This window comes from Eurosta solidaginis, chromosome 1, assembly GCF_040869045.1.
Source record: "Eurosta solidaginis isolate ZX-2024a chromosome 1, ASM4086904v1, whole genome shotgun sequence".
Classification (NCBI taxonomy): Eukaryota; Metazoa; Arthropoda; class Insecta; order Diptera; family Tephritidae; genus Eurosta; species Eurosta solidaginis.
Genome location: NC_090319.1, coordinates 38,235,728 through 38,248,077, shown reverse-complemented (window position 1 = coordinate 38,248,077; position 12,350 = coordinate 38,235,728). Strand labels below are relative to the sequence as shown.

Here is a 12,350-nt window from a genome sequence, read left to right as displayed (position 1 = left end):
AGCATTATTTTAAATTTTGACTGAGCTTTCATTACCCATCGTAAAATTGAAGTCTGCAATACGATGAAAATCTTATCGCTCGGATACTTTCCCAGTCTAAAACTAAAACAATTCCTGACTATAGAATAATTCCGAGACTCACTTCATCAACCTCTTACCGAGAACTTCATTATTTTGCCATAACTGTTGTCAGACACCGATTCTTTTTGTTTTTGAATTGGAATATAACGTTTGTACTTGGTCATAATATGTTGGTAGGATGCAAGTTATTTTATTTATTATCTTCTTTGGCTGTTTCTGTTGTTGAGTTCGTGGAAATTGTTCCTATGTGCATTTTTGTCGTGGCTGTGGTTTTTTCGAGCTGGATGTAATCTTTTTCAAGTATTTAAACAAAACGTACTTGTTGTTGTTGTAGCGATTAGGTTGCTCCCCGAAGGCTTTGGGGAGTGTTATCGATGTGATGGTCCTTTGCCGGATACAGATCCGGTACGCTCCGGTAACAGCACCATCTCGGGAACGATTTATATGACCACATTAAACCTTCAGGCCATCCCACTCTCCCCACCCTCAAGTTCCATGAGGAGCTTGGGGTCGCCAGAGCCTCGTCTGTTTGTGAAGCAGGATTCGCTGCGGATAGGTGAGGTTGACAATTGGGTTTGGAGAAGCTATATATTGCGCTGGCAATATATCTTACTTAATTGGCGCTTAACCGTCTAAACGGTTATGGCCGTCCAACAAGGCGCGCCAGTCGCTCCTTCGCTCCGCCAACCGGCGCCAATTGGTCACACCAAGGGAGTTTAAATCGTTTTCCACCTGGTCCTTCCAACGGAGTGGGGGCCGCCCTCTACCTCTGCTTCCATAGGCGGGTTCCGATAGAAACACTTTCTTGGCCGGAGCATAATCTTTCATTCGCATAACATGGCCTAGCCAGCGCAGCCACTGCGTTTTAATTCGCTGGAATATGTTGATGTCTGCGTATAGCTCGTACAGCTCATCATTAAATATTCTTCGGTACTCGCCATCGCCAACGCGTAGAGGTCCATAAATCTTTCGAAGAACTTTTCTCTCGAAAACTCCCAAAGCCTCTTCATCTGCTGTTGTCATGGTCCATGCTTCTGCCCCATATAGCAGGACGGGTACGATAAGTGACTTGTAGAGTATGATTTTCGTTCGCCGAGAGAGGACTTTACTTTTCAATTGCCTACCTAGTCCAAAGTAGCATTTATTGGCAAGATTGATTCTTCGCTGGATTTCAGTGCTGATGTTGTTGCTGGTTCCCAAATAAACGAAGTTTTTTACTATTTCGAAATTATGGCTGCCAACAGTAGCGTGGTTGCCAAGGCGCGTATGCGCTGACTTTTTGCTGACAGCAGTTACTTCGTTTTGTCCTCATTCACTATCAAACCCATCTTTACCGCTTCTTTTTCCAGTTTGGAGTGAGCAGAACTAACAGCGCGGGTGTTTAAGCCGATGATATCAATGTCATCAGCATATGCCAGTAATTGCACATACCTACCGCGGGTATATTCTGACCCCCTAACCCGCTGGGGGACAAAAAGTACTTAGGCTCCATTAGTTTGATGAGATGGAATAATTTAACGATTGGGCAGAACACATCAACGGACCTCACCTTTCCTCATTCTAAATATAAATGAACTTATATAATAAATCTTTGCTGATTACAACAAATTTTGGTATAGTCGCTTCTCTACCAACAGTCGTAGGGGTTCATGAGTTATAAGTGTAAGCCCATAACCTTGATGCGGTTAGTCAAGGTGAGTGGTTGTGATGCTGCTTCATTTGGTATTGAATTAGACTCACCATACAGAGCACAATAGACGAAGGTTTTCCTTAAAACCAATCAATACTTAAACTTAAATTTTGTAGTGTCGAAAAAACATGTCAGTAATTTTTTTGGCCGTGTTGAATATCTGTGTTCAGCATATACCACATCCATTTTATAAATATTTCATTCGCCGATATCTTTGCTATATACCCTTTTAATTAATAATAAAAAATAAACATCATTTTGATTTATTATACATTTCATTTTTTGTACTAATCCGAATCGCTGTCCGTGTTCGCCTTTTCGTCATCCTCTTTTTTTTCATCAGTCTTATAATGGCGATACTCTTTCTTCAATTCCCACATATTTTTATGCGGATTCTTCATATTATAATCACATACCTCTTTGAGAATTTCCTTAAGATAGCCTATCGGTTGTTTGGTTATTTTCACCAGATCTTTAATATTGTAATATTGATGTTTTTCAAATGCATTGAAAAGCATGTCCATAACTGAATTTTTATCATCGCGCGCTTTTTTGCCTTCTGCCTTCTTACGTTCACGATATTCGATCTGTGATAAAAATAAGAAAAAATGTTTATTGAAATATCCTTAATAGTACTTATATATGTACAAGTAAAAGGTAAAAATAAAATACAAACATTGTGTGCATGATCTTTAACAGGCTTGAAGTTTTGCACGATTTTATCTATTGGTTGCACTCTACGCTGTGGCACTGATGCTCTTCGTATTGATTCAAGTTTTAATTGCATATAACAGTTGTCTGCAATTGGTCGACATTCTAACTTTTGTACAATACGTCCCTCCATATATAATTTTTCAGATTCAGTGACTGGGGGCTGATCTTTATCTTTCCCATTGCTTATGTTTACTGGTTCTGGTGGCATCACATGCGAAAATACTCCTAAGGTTTGTTTAGTTACCACTGATACATCTAAAATATGTTCAGTAGGGATTCTCTCCTCGGGATCTAAGTTTACCACAGCTTGGGTTAGTGATAAGGACACTTGTGCCTTTTGTCCAGGTGTTTTACTAATGCGCAATTTCCCAACATCCATATTTGAAGGCGCCTTTGACCATTTTTGTGCTATATACTTTGGCACTTTCACTAACCACACACCACGTCCCGCGTTGGAAAGATCTAATTCTCTATCATCCTTAGACATGCTGCCGAAATTTTCTGGTCTGTGCGGTTGTTCCCCAAAGTAGACAATTACCTTTACAATTATTACTTGGATATTTAGGAGTTTGTATAAACTGGTGTCATGGAACCAAAAAACAAAAAGAACTACCAACGATGACAATCTGCAAAAATTGTTAACAATTGGAGATGTGTCTCCATAGTTTTTGTTGTACAAATGACAACTATACTCGATTGCATAGAATCGAACAACAAACATTAGGGTCGCTTATTTTAAGGGACTTCCTGCATATTTTATAACTGCCCCAACAAAAATTTCATTCACGCAAATGTTGCGAACTAAAATCGTATGACAAGTAAAGGAGAATATTTTGAATAAGGTGCCCCGATTTTCAAACTTTTGTTGATGTGTAGGGGTAGAGGGGGTCCTAAAAATCACAAAATTATCATCCACAGCTCTAGGAAACTCTTAGTTTATGAAATATAAGCATTTTAATTTCAAATTTAGTGAAATTTCAACTTAAGTCCTGCACTTAAAATTCGGGTCGCACATATCGATAGCGGTATCAAAAGACGCGTATTTGTGTCAAGATTCAGAATCCGAAAGCAGAAACTATATATCTTATCTCGTTTAAAAGGTTTTCGCGGAAAACACGTCGGTACTATTGTCGCTTTTTTCGTTGTTGCAATTAAACAAACGAAAACAAATGAAGGTGGTGAATAGTGTTGCCAGCTCCGCAACAATATATTTTTATCTTGGTAGAACATTATAAGGTGGTGGCACGCCGACATAAATGCAAACAAACATACACTATCAATGTATTTTGTTGTGTAATTCTCTGAATAATTTGAAATTAATGTATTTAATTGGAACGAGTGCAGAATACATACATTTGTCAAAAAAATAAAAAAACCGGACTTTATAGAGATGTTTATGCTGATTCCAACGGTAATTCTGCGTATAACACTTTTCTACACAGGCGGCCTTCGGCCGCGCTTATAAAAAATAACCCTGGGCTACGGCATGCCAAGTCCGGGTGTGTGGTATAACCGTGGCTACCGCCACGGTGATGTTCTTCTGCGTAGTACACCCTTCTGTGCAGCACCCCAAATAATATTAGACTACAAATTATTAAGTGTTTTACAAAAACAAAATACATTGATAGTGAATGTTTGTTTGCATTTATGTCGACGTGTCACCACCTTATAATGTTCTACCAAGATAAAAAGATATTGTTGCGGAGTTGGCAACTCTATTCACCACTTTCATTTCTTTTCGTTTGTTGAATTGCAATAACGAAAAAAGCGACAAGGTATTATAATGCATATATATATATATTGTATATACATGGCATTACAAACCTATAATTCTTAAACAATGCAGAAGCAATTTCCAACTAAACGAAGCTTTTCTATGTTTGTGTGAAGATTATAACTCTCACTCGAGATTAATTGATATTTCGGGCTCGCTCTTTGCCATAAAAAAAGGTTCTATCTTCTCTTAATAATTAAAAAATTATATTTATACTTTTAATCTATTGTATTTTGTGAATCTATATTTCTCAGCTGATGAGTTATTCTGTAGCTGAGCGGTTTTAGATCTCGGCGCTTAAGAACCCTACAAAAAATTTGGTCACAAAACCTAATCACGCCCATGCAATTGTGACTATGAATATAACCTATGACCGTAAAATGACTAGTCAAATGACGTGGAATGACGAGAGCGTTTTTGCAGGGAAGCCACTGCCTCTCAAAAACTCGGTAACAATAAAAAGTAGAAGTTATAAATAAAACATAAATAAGAATTAGGATACCAAAAAAAAAAAAAAACTACGTATGAAAAAAAATAATAATAATAACAGGATTAGCCTGGTTTCATCGGGCCACTTGAGGGCAGTGCGCTGGCACAACGTCCGAGAAAACAAAAAAAAAATAAAACATCTTGGTTGATTGTGGCGATGTAACTGCATAAGCTTATCTATATGAAAAATGGTATTGTGACGCGGTCTTATAACAATGCGACAATGTGTTTAGTGCGTTAAAGGCTTATGACATTTCGACTCGGCTTCGTGAAATGACATATCTCTTATAAGTCTGTTCGTAACTTTTCCAAATGTTCAGGAGTTTAACCGGAGCATTGTAAACTTTACCAAGTAGCGCAACTAACAGCTGATCGCTCAAAATTTGCACACACACACAAACATCACTGATGGCCATATTACGGAAATCTTAGGGAAATTGAAGTTAAATTTTTAAACAGACATAAAATGTTATAATTTTAGAATATATAGCATCTAGGACACCTTAATTGCAGTAATTGAAAGAAAATGTTTGCTTATACTCAAGTATTTAATTATTTTTTCGAAATTTATCTTTAAAATTGATGCAATGATTGATCCAATGCAACTCTGGTCTTCCTACTGTTCTTCATTCCACTCCATTCGAGTGCCTATTTTCACGGCCTACGAGTGCCTTCCACTCTATTCGCAACATTACCTCGAATTAAGCTGCCAAACTATATAGTAAACAATGCAATGAACCGGATACTGCTGCTTATCTCTAGGAGCATTGTAAATTTTACGGGAAAATTTTAGAATAGCACCCCCCGAGTTCGGGGTTAAACTTGGTATCAAATGAAAGAGGGAGTTCTCCCGATCACAAATATATATAACTTAAAGTGCGCAGACTTATAGTTTACGAGTTATTTGATATTAAAGTTTGCAAATTTAGCAAATTTCTATAGCACTTTCACTTACAATTTACACATCTTTCAAAACCTTTATGCACATAAATATCTATATAAATTGGCAACGATACACTTAAATTTCATTTTAATATATTTCACATATAATTCTTGCATTGTTTTTACTTAATATACAAGTGTTTATTAAATCAATCGCGCTTTTGTAGCAACATTCACATTTATGTATATATATATTTTATTGATGACATTACAAAGCTGTGCTGCCACATCTAAAAAACGGAAACGGTGCAGAATCGAAAAATAACTTATAAAAATATCTTTCATCTGATGTATATATATCTTTAACTTTTCTAGTCTTTATTTACTTATTAATTTGAAAAAGCTCTTTTTTGCATTCGTGAACGAGCTGATATTACCTTATAACTCTTATGTTTATTGTTATGTTAGCCGATCCAACACCGGCTGCGCCATGCACAGTAATTCTGCGTAGAACACCTTTCCGCGTAGGCGGCCTTCGGCCGCGCTTATTTAAAATAACCCTGGGCTACGCCATGCCAAGTCCGGGTGTGTGGTATAACCGTGGCTACCGCCACGGTGATATTCTTCCGCATATTACCTTATAACTCTTATGTTTATTGTTATGTTAGCCGATCCAACACCGGCTGCGCCATGCACAGTAATTCTGCGTAGAACACCTTTCCGCGTAGGCGGCCTTCGGCCGCGCTTATTTACAATAACCCTGGGCTACGCCATGCCAAGTCCGGGTGTGTGGTATAACCGTGGCTACCGCCACGGTGATGTCCTTCCGCATATTACCTTATAACTCTTATGTTTATTGTTATGTTAGCCGATCCAACACCGGCTGCGCCATGCACAGTAATTCTGCGTAGAACACCTTTCCGCGTAGGCGGCCTTCGGCCGCGCTTATTTAAAATAACCCTGGGCTACGCCATGCCAAGTCCGGGTGTGTCGTATAACCGTGGCTACCGCCACGGTGATGTCCTTCCGCATAGTAGTAAAAATATATATTTTCCTTTTCTTTATTAACTGAAAGGTGGCACGTTAATATTTATATTTGTTTTTTCTTTGTTGATGTGGCAGCACAGCTTTGTAATGTCATCGATAAAATATATACATACATAAATGTGAATGTTGCTACAAAAGCGCGATTTATTTAATAAAAACATTTAAATTAAGTAAAAACAATGCAAGAATTATATGTGAAATATACTAAAATGAAATTTAAGTGTATCGTTGCCAATTTATATAGATATTTATGAGCATAAAGGTTTTGAAAGATGTGTAAATTGTAAGTGAGAGTGCTATAGAAATTTGCTAAATTTGCAAACTTTAACATCAAATAACTCGTAAACTATAAGTCCGCGCACTTTAAGTTATATATATTTGTGATCGGGAGAACTCCCTCTTTCATTTGATACCAAGTTTAACCCCGAACTCGGGGGGTGCTAAACTAAATCGCTGCCAATTTTACCAAGTAGAGCAACTAACAGCTGATCGGTGAAAATTCACACTTTCACACGCACAGATCTCGACTCAGGTTCAAAAAAAAATTTTAGATTATTTAACTAAACTTTTAAAGTGAAATAATCATTACGAATTTGTGTATATAGAATACATAAGGCGTTTTTGTTGTTATTAAAACGATAGTTTTATTTATATTAAAGCTTTTATCATTTTTTTTTTAACTTTGAAAAAACTCCGAACACCATTCCTTCATTATATGACATTCGACTGCCTAGTCCACTGCCTTCCACTCTATTCGCAACATAACCTCTACTTAAACTGCCAAACTATATAGTAAACAATGTCTAGGAGTCTTGTGTAAATGAACGACTCGAAGTATAAATATAGCTAATCCTCCATCGAACATACATAAAAATTATTTCTCGCGAGGATTAGCACGCTCAATTGTAGCTATGGCCCCACCGGCCGCACGTCAACGATATAATGCAAACAAGTCCGACTATGGAAGTATTCTAACAAAAAAACCACCAAAGAAGCTTGATAACAACCAAAGAAAGGCTTCCAAAAAGAAGTAACTTTACAATAAGAAATAATTTTTGTGTTTGGAAAAAGTATTTTTGTATTTGCAGTGTTAATGGAACTAAAATTGTTAAGCCTTCAATACCAACGGAAGGAAAATCGACACTTGTACCAAGTGTAGAAACTGCATTTAAAACGTTCATTAGTGCACGTTTATGTAGCGCCATTTGGACATACATTTCCGATTGTGATGAAACCTACAATTATTGGGAGCCACTTCATTATATCATCAATGGACATGGCATGCAAACATGGGAATATAGTCCCAAGTATGCGTTACGCTCCTACACATATCTGCTAATGCAAGGAGTACCCGGATGGATATATCAGAAATTATTTAATCCAAGCCCGATACTTATATTTTATATGATACGATGTATTTTAGGATTTGGTTGTGCAGTTATGGAACGTTTTATGTATAAGTGAGTAACATTTTTTATATATTAAAAAAAATTATATATATGTAATATCTATTTACTACAGGTCAATTTGCCAGGAATTTGGTATACATATAGGTCGCTTGTGGTTGATTTTTCAACTTTTTAGTGTTGGCATGTTTATTTCGAGTACCTCATTGTTGCCATCATCCTTCTCAATGTATTTTGGTTGTGCTGCTCTTGCTGCATGGTGGAAATTGAAATATAGTTTGGCGATATTTTTTGTGGCCATTTCTGCACTTCTCGGTTGGCCTTTTGGTTGTTTAATAGGTGTACCAATTGCTATAGATATTCTTGTCCGTAAACGATTGTGGAAAACGTTTTTCTTTTGGGGAGCAATTTCAGCCATAACAATCGGTGTGCCAATGGTCATCATTGATAGTATTTACTTCGGAAAATTGGTTATCGCACCACTGAATCTAGTCATTTATAACGTATTCACTAGTCATGGACCGAATATATTTGGTACGGAACCACTAACGTATTATTTAATCAATGGATTTTTAAATTTCAATATAATTTGGGTAAGTAGACAACATACAATTTACTATGTGCAGATTGTCAGCCTAAGTGCCTGTCGGACCCATTGACGTCTCTACTTCCCAATTAAGCGGAAATTTTGCACTTATGTCGGCAATCTACCACTGTGATAGTTTATACTCTTTAACGACTTGTTGTTGTTGTAGCAGTGCTTCGCCCCATCTAATAGTTGTGACCGATCACAAATTGTCCTCAATATCCTCTAACGGAAGTCCAAGGAAACTTGGTGTTTCAACGGTGGTGGACCATAATGAGAGGGGTGTTAGAGGCGTTGGTTCCACATTACAATTGAAGAGATGGTTGGTGTCATGTGGACACCCATTGCAAGCGGAACATACATTTTATATGTCGGGGTTGATTCTGGATAGGTAAGAGTTTAACCTGTTACAATATCCAGATCGAAGTTGAGCTAGAGTGACTCGCGTTTCCCTAGGGAGTGTGCGTTCCTGTTCTGCAAGTTTAGGGTATTGTTCTTTGAGTACAGGATTCACCGGGCAATTCCTGACATACGCCTGTTTGTGGAGTTCACTGAAGACCTGCTTGTGTTTTTTGGCTTCATACGGCTGTGTTCTCAGGTGTCGTATTTCCTCATATGCTTACTGAGATGACTCCTTAAGCCCCTGGGCGGTGTTGGCTCATCAATCAGATGTCTGTGGGATGCCCAAATTTGGGTATTCAACAGGAACTGTTTGGTTAGCATTTCTCTCCCTGATGGGGAGTATTCTCACCTCATAATGTAGACGGTGTTCTGGGGATATAAGAAGACAACCCGTGGCGGTTCCGAGGGCAGTATTTTGGCAGGCCTGTAGCTTCTTCCAGTGAGTAGTCTTTGTGCTTGGCGACCATATCGGCGACGCCTAGCATGCAATCGGCTGCCCAATTGCTTTGTATGTGGTAATGAGCGTTTCTTTTTCTTTTCCCCAAGTATTGCCAGCAATAGATTTGAGGATTTTTTACGGCTCTGGATTTTCGGTACAATTGCGGCTGCATGCTTACCGAAATGTAGATCCTGATGGAACGTCACACCCAAGATTTTGGGGTGTAAGACAGTCGGTCGCGTAGTGCAATTGACGTGGATGTTCAAAATGGTCGACATTTGGGACGCCCATGTTGTAAATAAGGTCGCCGATGATGTAGTCGGTGATAATGTCAGGTTTCGCGAGGTGAAGAAACTGGAGAGATCAGGGAGGTAGCCGTTTATTTTGTTAACTGACTGTTTTGCCACATAACTATGTGCCCGTAGGTCATAATATGCATTAAGCACCCGCTCCGTTTTCACCACCGCGAGTTGGGATTCTGATGATAATATTCCTTTGTACCGGTTCTGAATTCAGAAAGTACTTCAATTGGATTTTTATCAGCGGGTAAGGTGCAATTTTTGCAACGAAGTAATGGCTCCTACACTGAAGACTAAAAATACCTTGCGAGCAGTTCAGGCTAATTTGTTTGAACTGGCTGCCACGCTTCAGCCGAATAGACTTTGGTGACAGGGAAACCAATGAACATACTCCGCACTTACATGCCAACGGCCATATTTAGGCAACCATTCATTAGAAAAGGGTAGTAAAACGCAACACATAGTTTTTTTGTTTCATAGCCTCAATTCATGTTCTCTGTCCTGACTCCAAATTGGGACTATTTTAGAAAAGCTAAAGACTTCAAACCAACAGGTGAGGTCCAAACGACACATCTGCCCTAAAATATATTAGGACCATTAACCTTTTACTAGGTACTTATATTAAATTTAAAGCACACTGACTAGAAAAAACTTATTTTATATGCCTTTCAGTAAAATTAAATCGTATAAACCGACTGTTTTTATGTTCTAACCAGTTATAACAGTGCCCTACACCCCGACGGATGGGCTTTTTAGACCTCTTGGACAGGTGCACGTGAACTCCAACAACGAAATATAAACTTACAATAAAAACATACCATCAAATACAATCTTTTTTATTCTTTTATTTCCAGCTACTATCCCTAATTACTCCAATTATATTAGTGATTGATTATTTTGTGGTACCAGCCAAATCAAAATCAACACTTAATTTTCCACGGTATTTATCATTGGCGCCACTTTACATTTGGTTGTTGGTATTTTTGCCACAGCCACATAAAGAAGAACGTTTTCTATTTCCCATTTATCCAATAATATCATTATGTGGCGCAATCACTGTTGATATTTTACAACGCATTTTCTATAGACTTAAGACATTACTCTTTCCAAGTAGAACAACAGTGGGTTCACATTATTTGGATCATACTATGTTTATTGCAATTTTTGTAATGCTAATCAGCACACTTTTGGGATTATCCAGAGTATTTGCGCTCTATCGCAATTACCATGCACCGATGGATGTCATTATGGAGCTAAATCAATTTACAACAACACCACAATATCGTAACGATCAAATTTATAATGTTTGTATTGGTAAGGATTGGTATCGTTATCCTAGTAGCTTTTTCTTGCCAACGAAAAATTTTCGTTTGCGTTTTTTGAAATCGGAATTTCGTGGTATGTTGCCAGTTTATTATGCTGAGTGTGAAAATGCTACACAATTGGTGCATCCATATTTTAATGATATGAATCAAGAAGATGAACGTACATATTTTAATTATAATAACTGTGATTTTTTGATATATTTTGATGAAGGAGTTTATACAGATTTGGAGCCCAATTATGCTAATTTCACCAAAGAATGGACAACAATGAAAACATTACCTTTTCTTATACAGCATAAATCGCATAAACTTTTCAGAGCTTTTTATATTCCATTTTTAACAGATAATTATACTACTTATGGAAATTTCCATTTATTAAAGCGTAAAGTAAAATCAAGTTAATACAATAAAATATTGTATGCTTTTTTGTGTTTCTTATGATTTTTTTCAATGTAAACTTCATTTGCAACAGTAGCGCCGTATAATCACGAGAGTCCAAGGAAACTTGCTGTTTCAACAGGGGTGGATAATAATGAGAGGGGTGTTAGAGGCGTTGGTTCCACATTACAATTGAATAGATGGGGTTGATTCTGGGTAGGTAAGAGTTTAACCTGTTACAATATCCAGATCGAAGTTGAGCTAGAGTGACACGCGTTTCCCTAGGGAGTGTGCGTTCCTCTTCTGCAAGTTTAGGGTATTGTTTCTTTGAGTACTCGATTCACCGGGCAATTCCTGGCATAAAGGTCCGACGCCTGTTTGTGGAGTTCACCAAGGACCTGCTTGTGTTTCTTTGCTTCATTCGGCTGAGTTCTCAGGTGCCGTATTTCCTCAAAATGCTTACGGAGATGACTCCTTAAGCCCATAGGCGGTGTTGGCTCATCAATTAGATGTCTGTTGGGATGCTCAGGTTTCTGGGTATTCAACAGGAACTGCTTGGTTAGCATCTCATTTCTCTCCCTGATGGAGAGTATTCTCGCCTCATTATGTAGATGGTGTTATGGGGACATAAGAAGACAGCCCGTGGCGATTCTGAGAGCAGTATTTTGGCAGGCCTGTAACTTCTTCCAGTGGGTAATTTTTAGGCTTGGCGACCATATAGGGGACGCGTAGCACGCAATCGGCTGGCCAATTGCTTTGTATGTGGAAATGAGCGTTTCTTTGTCTTTTCCCCAAGTACTGCCAGCAAGGGATTTGAGGATTTTATTACGGCTCTGGA

The 12,350-nt window shown here is 38.0% G+C and overlaps 2 protein-coding genes across 3 annotated transcripts; one reads left to right on the top strand and one right to left on the bottom strand.

Annotated features, from left to right (window-relative positions):
• Window positions 1–1,967: 1,967 nt before the first annotated feature.
• Window positions 1,968–3,150, bottom strand: TfIIFbeta (transcription factor TFIIFbeta). Its single transcript, XM_067756500.1, has 2 exons — window positions 2,448–3,150; window positions 1,968–2,358 (listed from the first exon to the last, which is right to left on the bottom strand). The coding sequence occupies exons 1-2, from the start codon at window positions 2,970–2,972 to the stop codon at window positions 2,059–2,061; spliced, it is 825 nt and encodes a 274-aa protein (XP_067612601.1). The 5' UTR covers window positions 2,973–3,150; the 3' UTR covers window positions 1,968–2,058.
• Window positions 3,151–6,748: 3,598 nt separating this feature from the next.
• Alg9 (alpha-1,2-mannosyltransferase Alg9) lies at window positions 6,749–11,704 on the top strand. 2 transcript variants are annotated; one of them, XM_067791517.1, is made up of 4 exons: window positions 6,749–6,960; window positions 7,766–8,137; window positions 8,199–8,676; window positions 10,664–11,704. In XM_067791517.1, exons 1-4 carry the CDS (start codon window positions 6,950–6,952, stop codon window positions 11,534–11,536), a joined length of 1,734 nt encoding a protein of 577 aa, XP_067647618.1. In that variant the 5' UTR covers window positions 6,749–6,949; the 3' UTR covers window positions 11,537–11,704. The 2 variants fall into 2 exon arrangements, with proteins under 2 accessions (XP_067647618.1, XP_067646770.1); XM_067790669.1 differs by lacking the exon at window positions 6,749–6,960 and adding an exon at window positions 7,471–7,707 and having other exon boundaries at window positions 10,664–11,701.
• The last annotated feature ends 646 nt before the right edge of the window (window positions 11,705–12,350 follow it).